We start from the raw sequence: 20,693 nt of genomic DNA, 5'->3' as shown, positions 1-20,693 counted from the left end.
AACGATGAGAATTTCCGAAATCTCATCCATACACTGCGAAAATATCTATTGTAAAATGACCTGTAATGCAGAAATTTCAAATCTGCAACGTCAGTTTATGCTGCAGATTTTCACAGCAGATTTGATATTTTGCAATGTATATGGTGAATTCTACGGAAAATCCACAGTAACTCCACATGTAACAAGAGGCAAGTGAAGAAATGAATTACAGCCTAACCTTTAACCCTTTCCAATCCCAATTGTATTCTGCTTTTCCTAGGGGGCTTACTCTTTCTCTGCTGTTATACAACGGCGCTATACGCTGGCTAAAGCCAGTACTGCATGAAGTGATAAGTTGGATAGACTCCAACAGCAGATAGGCTGGCAATATACAGTAAGAGAACCCCGACGGACGTCTTCCAACATCGGAGCTGTACAGCCTTACATCATAATGTCTTTAGACGGCAGACAGTGGATTGGAAAGGGTTAATCTCCTTAAAATTAAATTGTCGGACAGGCAGATGCGGATCCGCCTGGTCGCACATCGCGTTGGCTGAGGTGGCAGCACCTGGGGAACCCAGGTTGTCCAGTTTAAAGGGGTTTTCCAAGGTCAAAATGCAAATTCTGAAAATGCTGAAATCTAGGAGGTGCAGCTAAGTAGCGTCAACCTGTATGGTTAATTTGCCACTCGGGACCCTCTGCTTCGTCCTGTGCAGCCGCTGTTTACATGCATCACTTCTGCAGTAAACGCAGCACCAGAATATTACCTATAACTCCCAGCATGCACAGAGCTTTTAGACTGCACCCTAATAAACTTAACGATGCCGGGGATTGGTTGTGGGTTTTCCACTGTGGAAAACACATCCCATCTACATGTATTGTTAAGGTAGACCCTGAGCAAAACTTCCATTTTTCTGCTACAGCACTCCAAATCCCCAGTATCACTCCTGAGTTTTATGATTCTGTCTGTTGCAGCCACCACTAGGGGGAGCTTAAGAGCATTAGTAGACAATTATGTTACATCTGAAAGAGAAGACCATAGTCTTACGTAAGCAGAACAGATCACAAAAATGGCACCATATTAATCAACTTTACCTTTTAGAATCTTATCAAAATACAATGTGAGGAGGATGTACAGGGCAGAGTCCAGCAGCAGACTGAAGTAGCTGGTCAGTAGATGGGAAGAATCTCCACCGATGTCAGACAAGAAGACGCCCCGGAGGTTATTCTCCATATGTACGGTCTGAAACCAGATGTAAGCCATGTTTGATGGGGTCTTCCCATTGTGAATAATACAATATTCTCATTTCAAAGCCCTGATAAAATGGAAGCCATTCTTACTTATAGACTTAAAGAAGGTTCTCAGGACTTTAACAATGATGGCCAATCCTTCGAATAGGTGATCGATATCTGATTGGTGGGGGTCTGACTGCTAAACCTCTGCTAATCAACTGGGTTTAGGGATCACAGCACTGTAGCAAATGCTGCCTTTTAAGTTTGCCCGGGCACATACAGTTGTTGTTGTGCCTGGTACTGCAGCTCAGTCCCATTCAAGTACATAATAAGCTTAAGGCCCCCTGCACATGGGCGGAAATTCTGAAGCGGGATTTCCCACAGAATTTCCGCCCGTGCCCGCCTGCATAGGATTGCATTGAAAAACGCAATCCTAGGCAGACGGCCGCGATCACGGCATGTTCTATTTCTGTGTGGGTCTCACAGAGGCCCGCAAAGAAATGTCAGTACTGTCGGGCCAGCTCCGCTCTACGCATGCGTCGCCTGGCCGGCAGCTGGAGCATAGCAGAGACGGAGGACGCCGGAAGCGGGAGCACGGGACCGCATACCTCTGTGAGAATTCTTGGGATAGGACCCGGCCGTCTACAGGCGGCCTTTAGGTGGGGAGGTAACAGCACTCTGGTATTTACCTGTGTGATCCCAATGGAAAAAGCAAATGGTGCAAAAACACATAGGAAGACCTCCAGCGATTTCGGCAAAGGTTTAACGAGTGGCAGGATGCTCAGAATGGAAAGAAAAAGTGTGACGAAGAATCCAATGATGGCTACCAATCGAGGCTTCTTGAGCAATGCGCACAGCATGAAAGTGAAGGAAATCTGGGGGAACAAATGTCCATTACTGGAAATAAGGCACACACATACAAAACAGACATATACACACACACACACACACACACACACACACACACATATATATTACACAAATATACACGCTTTGTAAAAACAACTGCACGCCTAGAAGTAGTTGTCGTTTTGCTGCATAACCTCGTCCTGCAGTTCCATCGCAGGCAGATATACAAATGATGAGAGTTGTGGTGATTAGATGGACGGTCTTGTCACCGGAGGCCCTAATAGTGGCTCCTCATTGGCCTATAAAAGGCTCTCGGAGGCCCCTTGTGTGTAGTGACCTCTTCTTCCTCTTGTGTGGAGCTTGTTGGCCACTAGACGCCTCTACGACGCAGAGAAGAGATTTCACCCCATTACCAGAGTTTGAGAAGTCCTGGGTGGTCGTATCAACGAACTGTCCACCACTGAGCCATTCAGAACTGACTGTTAGGACCAGTGGATGCGTGAGGGTACACACACAAGGAAACCAGACTCAGGACACCCTTGATTTGGCTGAAGGACATTTGCTCTCACTGCACCCATTATGTTTACGGCCTTTGATGCACACCCACCATTGCCTCCGTTTGCAGTGGTGTCATACTAGAGGATACTAGAGCCTCCATCCCCACCCGTATCACATCTTGTATCCAAGCTAGAGGCAGCCAAACAGGGTACTAGAGCCTCCATGCCTGCCTGTATCACATCTTGTATCCAAGCTATAGACGGTACAACAGGGTACTAGAGCCTCCATACCCACCCGTATCACATCTTGTATCTAAGCTAGAGGCACCCAAACAGGGTACTAGAGCCTCCATGCCTGCCTGTATCACATCTTGTATCCAAGCTATAGACGGTACAACAGGGTACTAGAGCCTCCATACCCACCCGTATCACATCTTGTATCTAAGCTAGAGGCAGTACAACAGGGTACTAAAGCCTCCATGCCCACCCGTATCACATCTTGTATCCAAGACAGAGATGGTACAACAGGGTACTAGAGCCTCCATGCCCTCCGTATCACATCGTGTATACAAGCTAGAGGCAGTACAACTGGGTACTAGAGCCTCCATGCCTCCCATATCACATCTTGTATCCAAGCTAGAGGTGGTACAACAGGGTACTAGAGCCTCCATGCCCACCCGTATCACATCTTGTATCCGAGCTAGAAGCAGCCAAACAGGGTACTAGAGCCTCCATGCCCCCCTATATCACATCTTGTATCCAAGCTAGAGGCAGTACAACAGGGTACTAGAGCCTCTATGCCCCCTGTATCACATCTTGTATCCAAGCTAGAGGCGGTACAACAGGGTACTAGAGGCTCCATGCCCCCCTGTATCACATCTTGTATCCAAGCTAGAGGTGGTACAACAGGGTACTAGAGTCTCTCTTCCAGGGTTAGGTTCTCCACAATAAATGATGCTTTTGCTCTGATATTGTAATCACTTATAACAACGTTACAATCACACAGAGAAAGTTTCCATTCCAACAACATTTAGGGGAGCGATGTTACTGACAATGAGTGTACATCACACAAATGGATACATAAGACACATAAGCGCTGTCCAAAAACACTTTTGCTGGTGGCACACGGACGGGTCGGATTCAGCATGTAAGACCCCGGGTCGGACGGCTTCCATTGACTTCAGTGGAAGCCGTCCGTGCGGAATCTGTACAAAAATAGAACATGCTGCGATTTTATTAACACTCGCGGAAATTGCATCACTGTCCGCTCGTGTGAGCGCATATGCGAATGTTCTATTCTTTCAATGGACACGGAATACCACGCATCGTCCTCGTGGTTGACAATTGCGGATTCCGCATTCCAAAACCGGTCGCGTGCCACCGGCCTTATGCAAAATAAATATTCCCCATTATTTGGGGGGATCCGTGTAACTAGATCCTGTAGAGCTCCGGAAGGAGGACACTGCAGCAGGACAAGCTCAGGTCTCCCGACCCCAGGACCCAGACACAGACTCAGAGCTAAGAGGGAGTTAGGGGGATTACGAACTCAGCACCAGAGGGGCTTTCTGAAAAAAATCACTTGGTGAAGAAGCTTTAGCAATCCTACCATTGATATCCCGTAGAGGAAGAACAGAAGCAGGATAACTCCATAGGAACTCTCCAAAAAGACAACACTAGTTGTGACAAGAGCCATCAGGACTGAAATAATCAGGACATAAAGAGCATAGAGCAATCCCCATGATAACCTGAAAACAAAGAGAGAAGATCAGAACACTGAAGAGCAGTCATAGATTTCTGCCTTTTGCAATAGATATATTTCTATAAACAAAGCAACTATTTGTCATATCAGTCAGCGATGGGACGTTCCTCTAGGTAACCCTGATCCATCCATTATATTCTGCTCCTGTCACATGCAGTGTTATCTTCATTAATCGGGAGGGATATCATCATTCCTTAAGGAGAGCACCTAGTAGGTGATTGAGGGGACTTATAAGGCCATGCATGCTCCTCTGGGAAATATATGTCAATAAGAAAGATGGAGCAATGCCTCTGCAGTGCCACCTATTGGATGGCAGCGTTTCTGCAAATCTCTGTCTGACCCTTCATACAGGTCTTTGGAACAATGACTGGGAATTGAAAACCAAGCCAGAATCCATACACAGACAGCTATTTCGGGGTGTTTGTCCCTTATCAGTGTGTAGTAGACTTCTGGCTTGGCTAATGACAGGCCTATTGGATGGCAGCATGTTGCTGTGACTTGTACCGTTAGAGGAAAATATGTGTGGCGCTATTAGGCCAGGCTCACACGGGCGGATTTCAATTGTGGAATCCGCATTAGAAAAAAACCAGGTACACAGGGTGACCGCCCGGGCTCACAGCCGGAATCCACTGCGGGCTGCCTGCATGCAGAACCCGGTTCGGCCGTGTGAGCCAGGCCTAAAAAGTTTATCTTAATATATGGCCTATGGATATGAAAAGCAAAGGGCCAAAGATATCTGTGTGGCAACCTCTTAAGAGACAAGTTGTGTCTAGAAGTTGTAATGTTGGACGGGATGGAGAAGAAAACACTAATCTGGAATGAGGTCATGTGTGAAGTCAGTGTCATTGTTCGTTCTAGGCAGCATGCATGGCCTTATAAGTCTCCTCACTCACCTTCTAGGTGCTCTCCTTAAGGAGTGATGATATCTCTCCTGACCTATGTCACAGGCCTCTCACTAGCCAAGCCTGAAGCCTACTGCACTCTGATGAGGGGCAATCACCCTGAAACAGCTGTCTGTGAATGGATTCTGGCTTGGTTTTCAATTCCCAATCATTGTTCCTACACACCTGTACAAAGGCTAGGACATTGATTTGCAGGAATGCTGCCATCCAATAGGTGGCGCTGCAGAGGTATTGTTCCATCTTTATTAATGTAACATTACAAGGATAGATGGATCACTCTGCCCTTCTTACAAGAGCAGCACACTCCTCTCAGAACCCAGCCCCTTCCACAATGTCATTTTTAGTCCAAGGTCCTCCCCTGCAAGATCAACATACTCCTTTCCTGAAATACTCTGTGCTGCCGAGGATCTTTCTCCTTCCACTATATGACCCTCAGTCTGTGAAACTACCCCACAAGATTAGCACACCCCTCCTGAAATACTCTGTGCTGCTGGGGACCCTGCTCCATCTAGCATGTGGTTCTAAGGGTGTATTCACACGTGAGAAAGTCGGACCAATATAACGCTTTTAAAATTGCGATTCTGGATGCGACCACGATGCGTTTTGGCTTAAAAAAACGTATCGCCTTGCATCTGTGTACTTGTGCCCATCTTCCTGCAGTTTTTTTTAAAACTCGAACGCACTAGCATGAAGTTTGAAAAGTCCGAGAAGAAGAAGAAACACCCCGTTATGCGCAACTAGGCGTTGTAATGGGGAGTGCAATTGCGCATACGTGTTTTTGCCCGAAGTCTGTAACTTCCAACAAGATCTACAGATTGTGCTACTCACCAGAAGGCCAAGTCTCGGAGGCCCATTATCCTCATGATCGTCCTCTGTTCCTTTCTCTCCTTGGCGATGTAAAGGGTCATCAGGTAGGAGAGGGAGACGTAACACAGGCACATGATCGGGATGAAGAACGCAATGTACAGAAATGGTCTTACAATCACTCTGGCAGATTTCATCTTAACAGCCATAGTGGACAGCATACTAGCCAATACTGGGTGATCAGTGGTCAACTGCAAGGAAGAGGGCTCTCCGTCAGTTCTCCGCACACATCAGTAGGTAGAACGGAGTACATATGCAAAAACTTTCCTTATGCTGCTGCATGACACAGTAAAAATTGCTTCTACCTCATCAGGGTTTTTTCCTCTGGATCAACATTGGGTCGTAATAGGCTGAACTGGAATGCACCTTTTTTCGGCCTTAGATACTGTTACATGTTGCCATGTTAGAGCTACTGTATCTAAAGCAGGTACAATACATACAGTAGGTGAAAGCAGTTATACACGGCCAGGCTCATGCGAGCGTTTGGCAAAACATTACGTGTATAACTCAGTTTTACCGTGGTGTTAGCCGGCATATCGTCATGTATGACAGCGATTATTGACGGTGCATGACAACATATCTCATACACACTATCATGCGCAGTCTTCCTGGTTTTATATATTTTATTTATTTTCGCTCTGTCCCTTAAAAAAATCTTGCGTATAAATGCCACATACATGCAAAGCAATTGTGTATGTACAGCGTTTAGTACGCACCGATAGAGAACAATAGGGCTCTAACGCTCATAATATGCAGTAAAATAGGCTGCGCTCTTTTTTTTACTGTATACCGTGACTTCCTGATAACGACTCCTGGCTATTCTGACTACTCTCCAGTGACCGGCTCGGCTATTACACCTGCAGCTTCAATCCAGCATCGGTAAGACGCAGCAACAACACTATTAGATATTAGAAAACATTTTCTGACAGTGAGGGTGATCAATGAGTGAAACAGGTTACCACGGGAGGTGAGGAGTTTTCCTTCAATGGAAGTCTTCAAACAAAGGCTGGACAGACATCTGCCTGGGATGATTTAGTGATCCTGCACTGAGTAGGGGGTTGGACCTGATGACCTCGGGGGTCCCTTCCAAACCTACCATTCTATGACTAGCAGTGACTTCATATGCAACTAGATACTCCACAATAATGTTGTGCCTATTCCAGCACAACAATAAACAATGAGCCTTCTTAGGCCGAGTTCACATCTGCGTTGGAACCTCCGTTCGGTGGCTCCATCACAGTTCTGCTACAAAATAGTGGAAGCATGCAGCACGTTTTCCTCCGATAAAGCGATGGACAGCTGATCGGAAACCAAACGGACCCCATTAGAGCCAATAGGGTCTGCACATGCTATTTGATTCCATCATAAGACAGACCTGTTCAGCCAGGGGATTCCCCTCTCCTGCCCCCTGAACAGAGCAGGAAAACTCTGATGCAGATGTGAAAGCAGCCAAAGGGCTCCTTCACATGGACAATAAAACTCATTGATTTCAATGAGTTCCCTCACATTCAACATTTTTGCGCGTGCATTTCTGTTGGCCGAATAAACACAAAATTTTCACTATTTTTGTTTGCTTTTGCGCACCCAAAGCAACATAGGAGTCTATGGTGATGCGTAAATGCACAAGCCGTCCACTAGAAATGAGGCACAGAACTAAGCAATTGCGCGGTGTGAATTGATAACACAGACGACTAATTAGTTCGATAACAGTGCGGGTGTGTCCTGCGCCGATGTGAGAGGGCCCGGCAGCACAAAAAAGTACAGAACGACGCATGGATACGCGTGCGAAAGCACGTGATAGCGCTCTATTCACAAAACAATCATGTCATGCTCTAGTAAGCGTATCTCTACGCATACGCTTATCTACAGGAGCCCTCAATCCTATATCGGACTTTGTGTTTTAAGTGTTTTTACATACTCCCTTGATGCAGAACCCTTTTTTCTACTATTTTGTCTCCCTTTTTTTCAAGCCATATACATCATAGATAAGAACTTGTTACAATGTATCAGTGCAGGTACAATGTAGCAGTCTGCAAGCCCGATTTTTTTCCAGTTTACAGAAGACTGATGGGACTTGATACACCATAACAATCACTCAGCTGTGAGGAGTAGCAGGACTGTAAAGAATTTCAGACTCTGGATACAGTCATGTCTGTCGTGTTTAAATTATCCATCATTTACATGGTAAGCGGCTCATAATTTACCTCAATAATTGCAGCGTTGATACTGGCCTGCAGCGTCAGGAATCCACTTGTCCAGTACATTACCGGAGCGCAATAATCCAGGTTATGGCAGCCATCTGGAGAGACACATAGTGATGACTGATAGGACCCAACTACATCACAACACAGAGCGAGAAAGGGGGACATAGCAGCGAACAGTATATTGGCAGCACTATAGGATTATACGTGTTCTGCAGTCATTTTCAGGTTTTTAATGCCTTTTTCCTAAGGGCTATCTCACCCGAACGTGTTGTTACAGCATATCGTGAACGCAGATTTTGTGCGCAGAATACACTGTATCAAAAGTATGGGTGCAAGAAAAATTGCAGCCAGTTGTATCTTGGTGCATATTATGCGTGCATACATGCATGGCGATTGGCGGAGTATGCAATGTACTTGATGCATGCCATGCACGTGTCTCTTGCGGGCAGCACGCAGCGAATTATAGTCGTCTAAGCCAGGCCTAAGTCATAACCACCCCTGTAACATAACCTTAAAGTGTGAATAAGCCTTAAGGATTTGTCTGCCATCAAAGCTTTGTTTTTACTGCATTTTTGCTCATTAAGCTTTTATAGCTAACTGCACAATAAAAAAGCAACATTTTTAAGGGGTTTTCCCATTAAAGACATTTATTCCCTATTCACAAACTGGGGGTCGATGTTTAATCCTGAGACCAGCACATCTAAATGCCCTATGTGAAGAGTGATAGTGTGCATGCTCTACCGCCGCTCCATTCACTTCCCTGGGACAGGTGAAGATAGATGCGCTTCACAATCTTCCACCATCCCATAGAAGTCAATGGCGCATGTGCATTATCACTCCATTCACATCTGGCATACAAGGTGAGAATCCCAGCAGTTTGACCCCCAGCGAGCAGAATTTTGACCCAATGCTGTAAATAAGTATCTTTAATGAAAAAAACAACTTGAATGGTAAAAACTATAATAAATCCCCAACAAAGTCGTGATGAATAGGGCATGCAATCGTTGTGTGAACATATCTTTAGACCATACAGGGTTAACAGACTAGGACCCCCTATTACAGCAGTTATGGCACACAGCAAAAAGCGATCATCATGCTGTTGGACTACTGGCGTCCGTACGTTGCCAGAGGGGGCCGGACCTGCTTAACGGCTTATTCGCAATAGAGATGTTCTTGCGCGAGTTTTGTGCAATGTGATGGGCACGAACATGAAATCCATTCTTAAGAATGGATTCATTCACACGAGCGATCGCAGCGCGTTCTATCTTTGGGCATTCCCTCCCCCTTAAAAGACGTCTGATGGCGCTCATGTGCTGAGTGATGTGCATGCGAAGTGTGATGCAATATGTCCCATTGAAGTCAATAGGAAACACTTGCAACCTCAACACGAGCGTGAGGATCACAATTTCACAGAAGCGATGTGTTTTATCAAAAGCGGTTCGCATCAACATGGGAAACAAACAAAAAAAACAAACCACACGTTGGTGGGCACAATATTGAGCCAAGTTTGTAATCCTGTGAATGTAGCCTAAAAGGGAATGTATCACCGGTATTTTCCGCTAATTAAAATCAGATAGACATACATTTATTTTACCAATCTGTTTCTATTTTCTGATTATACCTTTTTTAATCTATTTTCTGCACGTGACTACAGGGGCGCCCATCTCCCCCCAACTGCTGTACACAGAATTCAGACATACCGTTTCAAGAAAAAGTAAGTGCATCCTTTTGAATTAACTGGAATTTTAGATTTACTACTAAAATGTGGTCTGATTATTATCTAAATCACAATTACAGACAAACATAATGTAACTAAATAATAACACACACCATTGTACCATTCAGGTCTTTTATTGAGCATCCACAGTGCAGGGAGAAAAAGTAAGTGAACCTTTGAATTTAAAGGGCCACTCCAGTGAAGAGACATTTTTACACCCCTGCCCCTCTCACTTAATTGCCTGTCACACTCTGGAGGTCTTCTTCGCATATTGCAACCACTTGTCTGCAGTGCAGCCCCCTGTCTGATGCTCATCAGCCACCATCTTGACGCCAAGATTTTTTACTTTTAGTTTCACATCTACTCCATGATGCATTAGCTGAGGCTATACCATGTGTGCCTGCTGAGGGGATAGTGTAATTATCATCACCTTCTATACTAACTTAAGCCACAGAACATAAGTATACAGTTCAGAGGATGATCTGTGATCTTCTCAATTATAACCATGTGACAGGAGCTGTGTGATCATCATTAGTAACTGTAATAGCAGTGCCTGTGTCCCTTTCTAGACAGCTTCTGTGGTAAAGATCAAGTAAAAGCATCACACAAACTGAGAATTTGACTAGAAAAGGAATATATAACCCCAAATAGATCTGAGATGGTCAAAATTGAGATCACATGACCATCAGAGGAAAAAGAGGCAGAGAGTTTCTGACAAAAAGAAATGCCTAAACAAGCTAACACTAGCCCACTGATCTACACTGGAGAGGATAACTATGTAGTAAATGAATTAAAAAAATAAGTCACTGAACTGGCCCTTTAATAACCTTTAAATCCCACTTGCAAAATGCTGAGGAAGAATTTTGGACCATTCCTCCCTGTAAATTTATTTCAGTATTTCTGGGGTGCTTTGTGCAGTGTCCCGTAGGGTAACCCCCAGACACATGGCATATGCTGAGGAGCTGGGAGGGCAAGATTCTGGCTTGTCACGGCGGCACTTACCAGGCTCCCTCCCAAAGGGACGCACGCAGCCAAGACCAGGGCCTCTTCTGGACACCCCTGGCATGGGGATGCCCAATAAACATTAGGACAAGTGAAAGGGTTCTAACGAAAGACACCACCGTTCCGGCACCCACCGGCCTAAACATCGGCGGGGAAATAACTGAACCACAGACAAGCTTAAAATACCTCAGGTGTGTGGGAACAGTCAGGGCCTGGAATAACCTTAGTGGATAATAGCTTCAAACAGTACAAGGCATAAATCAGCAGTATTCCAAGTGCAGGCAAAATGATTAGACTGATCTATCTATCTATATATATACACAAACACATATACACAGACTTGATGATGAGTGCCTCCACACAATGATCCCAGACTTCAGGACTCCTGTGTGTGACAACTGTGGACACGTACCTGCACCCGGCGGTCCCAGACTTCAGGACACTCAGGTGTGAACAGCTGAAGAAGAAGAAAGAGTACCTCTGCACTGGGCCTTGAAAAAGTCTTACTCACTAGTTGCTCACTCCATCTTCATAACAAACACAAGCACTCTGGGAAATCTCTCCTCCTCTTCCATCTTCAACACATGAGGGCTGAAGGTGCCCCCATGGGCCTCTGTGCTTTACTCTGTCAGATGAAGGAGGTGATGGAAGACCTTTTTCCCCGGTCAGAAGCACTCACATTTATACCCTCTCATATACCACGTGACAGGATAAAATTGATACTTTTGCAGACATTAAAGGGGTTGTCCCGCGGCAGCAAGTGGGTCTATACACTTCTGTATGGCCATATTAATGCACTTTGTAATGTACATTGTGCATTAATTATGAGCCATACAGAAGTTATAAGAAGTTTTTCACTTACCTGCTCCGTTGCTAGCGTCCTCGTTTCCATGGAGCCCGTCTAATTTTCGGCGTCTAATGGCCAAATTAGCCGCGCTTGCGCAGTCCGGGTCTTCTTCTTTTCTCAATGGGGCCGCTCGTGCAGGATGCCGTCTCCGTGTAGCTCCGCCCCGTCACGTGCCGATTCCAGCCAATCAGGAGGCTGGAATCGGCAATGGACCGCACAGAAGCCCTGCGGTCCACCGAGAGAGAAGATCCCGGCGGCCATCTTCAGCCGGTAAGTAAGAAGTCACCGGAGCGCGGGGATTCAGGTAAGCGCTGTGCGGATTTTTCTTTAGGTCCCTGCATCGGGGTTGTCTCGTGCCGAACGGGGTGGGGGGGGTGGGGGGGGGGGTTTGAAAAAAAAAAAAAAAACCTGTTTCGGCGCGGGACAACCCCTTTAACCCACCACATGCTGCAGCTGTGCAATACACAACAGAATGACAAGTCAGTTTTGCACAGTACATGTATAACATTATGGAGGGGGACAAGAAAGCATGTACTGGGCCACTACACTTTGTGTCCTGTTACAGCATCCTGACAGGGAAAAGATGAGAGCTCTGAGATGGCCATTCCAAAACCAAAATCTTTTTCAACCATCTGTTGTTGATTCACTTGTGTGCTTTAGGTCATTGTCTTGTTGCATCACCCAGTGTCAATTCAGCTTGAGGTCATGGACTGCTGCCCTTACATTCCCCTGTAGAATGTTTTCTTACCCCTTAATGATCACAAAGTGAAAGGCCTTGAGGCAGTTAAACAGCCCCAAGCCATGACGCTCCCTACTCCACTCCACCACGCTTCACAGATAGGATGAGGTTTTTGTGTTGTGTACAATGTTCTTTATCCCCCAAATATGGCGTTAAGACAAAATCAAACTTTTTTGCACAAATGCACATCTGTCCACAGAACATTTTCCCAGAAGTGTTGTGGAACATCCAAGGAGTCTCAGGCAAACTGGAGATGGGCTGCAATGTTTTTCTTGGACAGTAGCAGCTTCCTTCGTAGTGATCTTCTATGAAAACAATTCTCATTCAGTGTTTGTTTACTAGAGGACATAAGAACGGAGGTTTTTGCAGTTTAGTCTTTTGCCATTACTTCTGGGCTCTTTCAGGATTGTTCGATGTGCTCTTGTAGTTTTCTTAACAGGATCCCCACTCTGAGGGGGAGACGCAACAATCCTGAATTTCCTCCAATCATAAATAATTTATCTACCCAGAGCCGGCTCATGTGATCCGCGTTGCTATATCGATCGCAGGTCCTGGACATTCATTTCCTCAGTAAAGACTGTCTGGACACTGCTACAGCAGTGACTAGAGCGGGGGACCTAGACCCTCCGTTGCGGGCCCTGATAATTATTATAGTCACTCGCGGCGCCCCAAGGGCTCCGCAGAGCACACTTCTGGAGAACCTGATCTAATGTTTCTCAGCATTATTTATAAACATCAAAAGGAGGTTCTCAGTTACAATTTGATCATATTGTAAAAGCCTACTAGCCACTTTACTGCAACCTCTTTTTGGCTCCCTTCACTCCTGGGTCTTGCACCCCATGGCCCTTGAGATCTGTTCACGCAGTGTAGTGCTGCATAGCTGCTTTTGTTGTCGTGCCCTGGTGTCTGTGGGTTGGTGTGGCCAAGAGCCAAGGGGGATTAGTCCTGGTAGTAGTTATGCTGTTGGTCTACTGGGTGACTCCCTTTATGAGCACTGGGTTGTCGTAGCGGTGGTTGTCATGTGGTGCCACAGCTATAGCATATGGACCCACTAAAAAGAGGTCACCGCAAAGTGACTAGTGGGCTTACACAATTTCAAACAATGCCATACAATTAGAGATGAGTGAGCACGCTCGGTAAGGTCAGTTACTCGAGCGAGCCTCGCTCATCTCAACTAACTGCCTTCTTCTCCGAGCATGCTCGGGGGGGTGGGGTGGGGGCAGCGGGGGTGAGCGGCGGGGGTGAGCGGCGGGGAGAGAGAGATCTCTTTCACTCTCCCCCCCCAGCTCTCCGCTGCCCTCCTGAGCACGCTAAGAGGAGAAGGCAGTTAGTCAAGATGAGCGAGGCTTCTCGAGCAACTGACCTTACCGAGCGTGCTCACTCATCTCTACATACAATGCGTTCCAGTGAAGCGGTTACATGGGAGGCATCAGATGGCATCCATCGACCTCAGTGGAAGCCATGAGTGCGGGATCCGCACAAAAATGGAGCATGCTGCAACTTGTTTTCCAGACCAAAAGGTCAGCAAAACAAATCCGCATGCTTAAATTAATTTGTGCACGCCTCCCTATGGGTTGCTGGATTTGCGGATGTCCCTCGAGGATTCCGCAAATCAAACCCGCCTGTGGACATGAGGCCTAATATACAATTATAATATGTACTAATGTGTAAATGTAGTTTACCCGCAGGCACAGTGTAGCAGTATACCCATTCAGCTGGCCTAATAGAGATTTTTCCTTAGCAATGATCCTCAGCTTCATAACAAGATAAGGATAGGGGCAGCGTTATAAGAGGGGCTTTCCTATTAAAACGTACTGATTAGGTGAATTAAATATACACCAAAAAAATGCTTAAAATTGCCTCCTTTGTAGATAAAAAAAAATATTTAAGTGACATTTACACTTCAAAAGAGGTTTTACCAAAATAACACAAGATAGAGGACAATTTGCTGATTGGTGGCAGTCTCTCTGCTGAGACCCCCCCGATCTCAAGAATGGGACTCCCCTCCCATGTCCTGCTCTCCTGTCACCCTGGGGGTTGCACCCGCTCGGGCAATGATAGGACAGCAAGACATGGGAGTCCTATTCTTGAGATCAGTGGGGGTCCCAGCGCTGAGACCCCCACCATTAACAAGTTAGGGCATAATGTGTTATTCTGGTAAAACCCTTTATAATTTTCAGTGAACTACATTGCGAGATCCTATCACTTACCTCGGACTACTAGGTAGTCATTCGGCCGTGGCACACTATCGGTCATGTACTTGATAGAATACATGAAGTCATTTTCAAAAGTGACAGCGACCATTATTCTTTGAGATACAAGTTGACGCAGTTCTGTCTCGCTGGGGACTCCCTCAATAGTGATGCCTGGAAAGGGAAAATATAGTATCTTCAGGCATCATTTACCATCTATGACCCTAGATGGGTATATTCACAAATGGCATGGCCAGCGATGGTCTGCTCTGTCATCACAATGGCTCCCTTCCATATAGGAGATCTACCTGTTTATTTTAGGACATTTTTGCAAGCTTCACTCATACGGCGTTGACCCCTCTTATTGACTTAAAATGCGGTTTATGGATGTTCCAATGTTTTGAAAACAAAAACAGCCTTATTCTGAGGCATTTTAACCTCTTAGGCCGCCTGCAGACGGCCGGGTTGGATCCCGCTGCGAGAATTTTCACAGCAGGACACGGACCCGTGCCCCTGCAGAGACGTGCGGGTCACCCGCTTCCGGCGTCTTCTCCTCTCTGATGTGCTGGCTGCCGCCCGACCAGGGCATGCGCAGAGAGGAGACTGCCCGTCACCACTGACATTCCTGTGCGGACCTCTGCGAGACCCACACAGAGATTGAACATGCCGCGATTTGTTTTCCGCGTGTGTTTTTTACACAGACAAATCGCGGCTGTGTGCCTAGCATTGCGTTTTGTAATGCAATCCTATGCAGGCGGGCATGGGCGAAAATTGTGCGGGAAATCCCGCCGCAGAATTTCCGCCCGTGTGCAGGGGGCAATAAAGAGAATGTTTTTTGGGGGATTTACATCTCCACTTTTCAAAAGCCATAACTTTTTTATTTTTGAGGTCTGTATTTTTATGTGGTGAACTGCAGTTTTTTTATTGATAACTTTTTATTGGGTACATATAATGTATTGTAAAACTTTTAGTAACTTTTTTTGGAGGACAGGGAGAAAAAAAGCACATTAATTCTGCCGTTGTTTTGGGTTTTTTTTTTTTAATGCGGAATCCGCATTCAATTTTGCCCATAGGGATCCAGTGGCCATCCTCGGCCACTTAACTTGAAATTTGCACCCTCGGATGGCATTTTAATGGATTTGCTTTTTCTCCCGCACGTGAGAGAAAACGCAGCATGCTCCATTTTCTGCGGGGCTCCCGCCAGCTTCCATTGCAGCCTATGGAAGCCGTCAGGTCGCGCGGTACACCCGCAGCTGAATTTCTGCTCTCTGGTGCGGGAGCGCAGGAGAGCAGGAGTTAAAAAAAAAAAAAAAGAAGGAGTGCACGGCGCATGCACGCGGCACGCTGCCGGTGTGCTGAGCGCCTCCACCGGGCAGAGAGAAAGAAGATCCGGCCGTGACGGACGGGAACCCGCAGCGTCCGGACAAGGAAGAAAAATCTATTTTCAGGCCTCATGCCCCCGGGAAAGGAGGGTCCCGCTGAGGGATTCTGCACAAAAAATTAAAGTAATATGTGCAGGCACACACATATTAGCCTGTTTATTAGAGAACAAATGGCGCCTTGCCTGAACTATCAAGCGCCGCAGCTAAGACAATCATATAAAGTGCTGTGATTGGTTCATTGGCTCTCATTGGCTGTAACCACGAGGAAACTGCTTCACACGGGCATTAAATGGTAGCAAGTGCGATAGGGGGAGGGATTCACGGCCCCATATCGCGTTGCCCATGTGAAGTTAGCCTTAAAGTTAATATCATAAAAGTAAATCATACTATAAACCCTTTCTAAGGCTGGGCTCACCCGAGCGCAAGATTACCGCGCATTACGCATATGATATGCAGCAATTCACAGGCAAGCAAATATATTGAGTTTCGCAGTTCCACTCACATTTGCGTGTAGGAATTGCATAATACGTGAGCAAACAAGAGAGTGCATTGTTCTCTATAGGCGTATGATCAACACCGCCCATACTCAATGTAATTGCATGTATATGTTCTTCGTATACTTTCAATCGGGCTGGCGCTGCTGCTGCCAGCCCGATTGACAAGCTTAAACCCCTGGATGTGACAGACTCACGTCCCTGCGGTGCTGAAGGAACCCCCTGCTGCAGCTGTAACAACTGCAGCAGGGGACCCCAATCTCCTGCCATTGCTTTCAATGGGGCAGGCGCTACTGCTGCAGGCTTCAATGGAAACAATGAGGGGTATCACAAAAAGAATGGACATACTGCAATTTTTTTTCAGGCAGCATCCCAGGAGTGAAAACATCGCAAATGAGAATGAAACTATTGAAATTCACTGGTTCCATAATCACGCGTTTACTCTCTCGCATCGCGAGAAAATAGCCAGCATGAATGCGCCCTAAAGCAGATACAAATATGCAGCAGATACAATATATGCTTACATTGTCATTACCTGGTGGTAAGCCGCTTTCATTAACTTTCTGCATGATTTTGTGGGCAGCAGCGGATTGCAGGCTGTAGCCAACGACAACATGTGTGAGGTTAAAATCCCGCAAGCGGCCCAGGTCCGCGGCCGGCATCAGTTCATGTACCTCTCTTTCCCCCTGACTCAACGTGAAGAAAAATAAAAGCAGCACAAACGCCAAGTGCTGCACCCACTCCTGCTCCACGAGAGAAGAAATCATTAGTAGCTGAACATCAGATATTAGCTATATTCAAAATAGGTACCTAATTAGGCATTCCCTAACGTACCAACATCCAGCGCCCTATTAACCTGTTCTTGTAACACAGGATTGCTGATACTGACTAATGGCTGCCATTACAATACCCATAGGGGCTGTCACTCAGCTTTCCACAGCCACAGGATCATATACAAGTCGGCATTTACTGCAAAAGTGAGTGTCAGTCTTTACTGCTGCTCTAACGTTCTATTCATCCGTGGGGATGCTTAAGATAAAGAAAGCTTCTGATCCTGCCAATAATATAAGGGGTGCTGCAGAGCAATGACTTGTTGGTAGGCAGTGAATGTAAGTGATACATTGTATCCATGACCAACAATAAACCTTGTGATTATCAGAAACAATGCAACATTTGTCGCTGTGAGCTATAGGGATCTTTAATGTTCGGATGGAGATATATATATAGAAAGCCTGAGTATACTGTGCAGCGTGCATACATTCAGGGGGCGATTCGGATTCTCATACAAAGATCAGACATTGACTTATAGCCTAGGGAAGCTACTTTCCAATAGGTGGTGCTACAGAGGCATTTTTCCACCTCCCATTTACTTAGATACCTTTTAGCAGGCCTTGAAATATAACTAGGGATGTGAGCCAAACTTGTGAAGACCTATTAAAATGACAGATATTGACTCATAGGGTAGCTACCATTCCAATAGGTGGCGCTATAGAGGCCTATTTCATCACTCATTTGCATGGCTTTTTCCCCAGGAGGCATTGCAAAGCCAATATAAAAACTCACTATACACTTTTGGTGCTCTCCACTAGAAGAAACATTACCCCTCCCCCAGATGCACTTATTTTAACAGGAAACGTGTAACTTTCTGCTGACTACTCAGTAAGTCTGCTGCGCTCACAGACAGGCGGCTGACAACTTGCCAGAACTGTGTGCCACTTCCTCCTCCATTTCAGCAGAAGATTCTTCCAAAGAAGAGCGAAGGTCTGCTGCCACAGGCTCGTGTCCCTCAGCTTCTCCTCAACCATCTAGAAAGTAATACATTAAACAATCATTTTAGCAGTAAAACGGACAATTTACCTCTATATAATGTCTGAGAGGTTGCAGGCCTCCCAACCACCCGGATCCAAGAGGACAGTCCGGGTTTTGAACCGATGGCCCTCCGTCCCGGATCCAGTGGGTCTTTTGTGTGCCCCGGCTGCTCCCTCTTCCAGCACCCAGCATGATCCTTTCATCACGCTGAGATTGCTGGTGCACAGCGCCGATGCCGGAAACCATGCTAGGATATTTATTACTACAGGGAGACCGTATGGCTATTACTACAGGGGGACCGTATGGCTATTACTACAGGGGGACCGTATGGCTATTACTACAGGGGGACCGTATGGCTATTACTACAGGGGGACCGTATGGCTATTACTACAGGGGGACCGTATGGCTATTACTACAGGGGGACCGTATGGCTATTACTACAGGGGGACCGTATGGCTATTACTACAGGGGGACCGTATGGCTATTACTACAGGGGGACCGTATGGCTATTATTACAGGGGGACCGTATGGCTATTACTACAGGGGGACCGTATGGCTATTACTACAGGGGGACCGTATGGCTATTACTACAGGGGGACCGTATGGCTATTACCACAGGGGGACCGTATGGCTATTACCACAGGGGGACCGTATGGCTATTACCACAGGGGGACCGTATGGCTATTACCACAGGGGGACCGTATGGCTATTACCACAGGGGGACCGTATGGCTATTACCACAGGGGGACCGTATGGCTATTACCACAGGGGGACCGTATGGCTATTACCACGGGGGGACCGTATGGCTATTACCACGGGGGGACCGTATGGCTATTACCACGGGGGGACCGTATGGCTATTACCACGGGGGGACCGTATGGCCATTACTACAGGGGGACCGTATGGCCATTACTACAGGGGGACCGTATGGCCATTACTACAGGGGGACAGTATGGCTATTACTACAGGGGGACAGTATGGCTAGTTATTATAAGGGGACAGTATGGCGACACAGGACCCCTGAAGTAGGTGAGGAGCTCATAGGGAAGCCCAATGTTACAGAAGAATCTCTTTATTGGAAATACATCATCAATCGTTTCGTTTACGGATTGGACACTACATCAGGTCATTTACAAAAAAAGAAGTAATTGCCATATTTAAAGCACCTCAAAATATATCGAAGAACCAGTCAAGCAAAACAGCTAGAAAAACAGAATTGAAAACGCAAACAATTTTATTAACCCATTAAGGACCAAGCACTGTAAAATTACGGTGGGTAAAATTGCCACAAGGGTAAAACCCCTAAAAAGTGTCTGGTCCTTAACCTCTTCAGTGGCAGGTTTAGGTAGTCTTCAGCACATTTCAACACCAATTTTTACGAGATTTTCCGGGTGTGCCACTAAAGGGGTTAAAGTACAAAACAGCCTGGTCCTTAAGGGGTTAAAAGAGTATACTCATCTTAGCTTTTCATAGCCAAGTTGGGAAACCTCTGCCATAGCTACTGGCCACCCTTGCCGGGGCCTACGGGAAGAGCAGAGTGAACCAAGTACTCGGCTCTTTCCAAAAAGTGATTGGAACAGAGCGGCCGGGTTTTCCTTTCTCAGCCAAGAAAAGCCGAGATGGGAACATCCGTTAAAGGGGTTGTCCCGCGAAACAAAGTTGGGGTATACTATTCTGTATGGCCATATTAATGCACTTTGTAATGTACATCGTGCATTAAATATGAGCCATACAGAAGTTATTCACTTACCTGTTCCGTTGCTAGCGTCCTCGTCTCCATGGTGCCGTCTAATTTTCAGCGTCTAATCGCCCGATTAGACGCGCTTGCGCAGTCCGGTCTTCTCCGTGTTGAATGGGGCTGCTCGTGCTGGAGAGCGCTCCTCGTAGCTCCGCCCCGTCACGTGTGCCGATTCCAGCCAATCAGGAGGCTGGAATCGGCAATGGACCGCACAGAAGCCCTGCGGTCCACCGAGGGTGAAGATCCCGGCGGCCATCTTCGCAAGGTAAGTAAGTCGTCACCGGAGCGCGGGGATTCGGGTAAGTACTATCCGGTTTTTTTTTTCAACACATGCATCGGGTTTGTCTCGCGCCGAACGGGGGGGGCTATTGAAAAAAAAAAACCCATTTCGGTGCGGGACAACCCCTTTAAATATAAAAAGTATATGAAAGATTAGGAAAAAGAAAAAATGAATGCATTCTAGTCAATGGAGAATATAGGAAAATA

The 20,693-nt window shown here is 46.4% G+C and overlaps 1 protein-coding gene across 2 annotated transcripts in view; it reads right to left on the bottom strand.

Annotated features, from left to right (window-relative positions):
- Positions 1-20,693, bottom strand: part of LOC136587770 (ABC-type organic anion transporter ABCA8-like) — a 146,722-nt gene that overhangs the window by 110,598 nt on the left and 15,431 nt on the right. For both annotated transcript variants that reach the window (XM_066586533.1, XM_066586532.1), the window contains exons 2-9: positions 18,361-18,465; positions 17,196-17,403; positions 14,803-14,958; positions 8,288-8,382; positions 6,048-6,274; positions 4,165-4,303; positions 1,902-2,087; positions 1,075-1,222 (exon numbers count right to left, since the gene is read on the bottom strand). In XM_066586533.1, coding sequence (XP_066442630.1) covers positions 1,075-1,222; positions 1,902-2,087; positions 4,165-4,303; positions 6,048-6,274; positions 8,288-8,382; positions 14,803-14,958; positions 17,196-17,403; positions 18,361-18,465 — 1,264 coding nt within the window. The remainder of the gene's footprint in view (positions 1-1,074; positions 1,223-1,901; positions 2,088-4,164; positions 4,304-6,047; positions 6,275-8,287; positions 8,383-14,802; positions 14,959-17,195; positions 17,404-18,360; positions 18,466-20,693) is intronic.

Source organism: Eleutherodactylus coqui, chromosome 13, assembly GCF_035609145.1.
Source record: "Eleutherodactylus coqui strain aEleCoq1 chromosome 13, aEleCoq1.hap1, whole genome shotgun sequence".
Lineage (NCBI taxonomy): Eukaryota > Metazoa > Chordata > Amphibia > Anura > Eleutherodactylidae > Eleutherodactylus > Eleutherodactylus coqui.
Note: the sequence above shows the minus strand (reverse complement) of the source record. Positions and strands in the feature narration are given on the sequence as shown.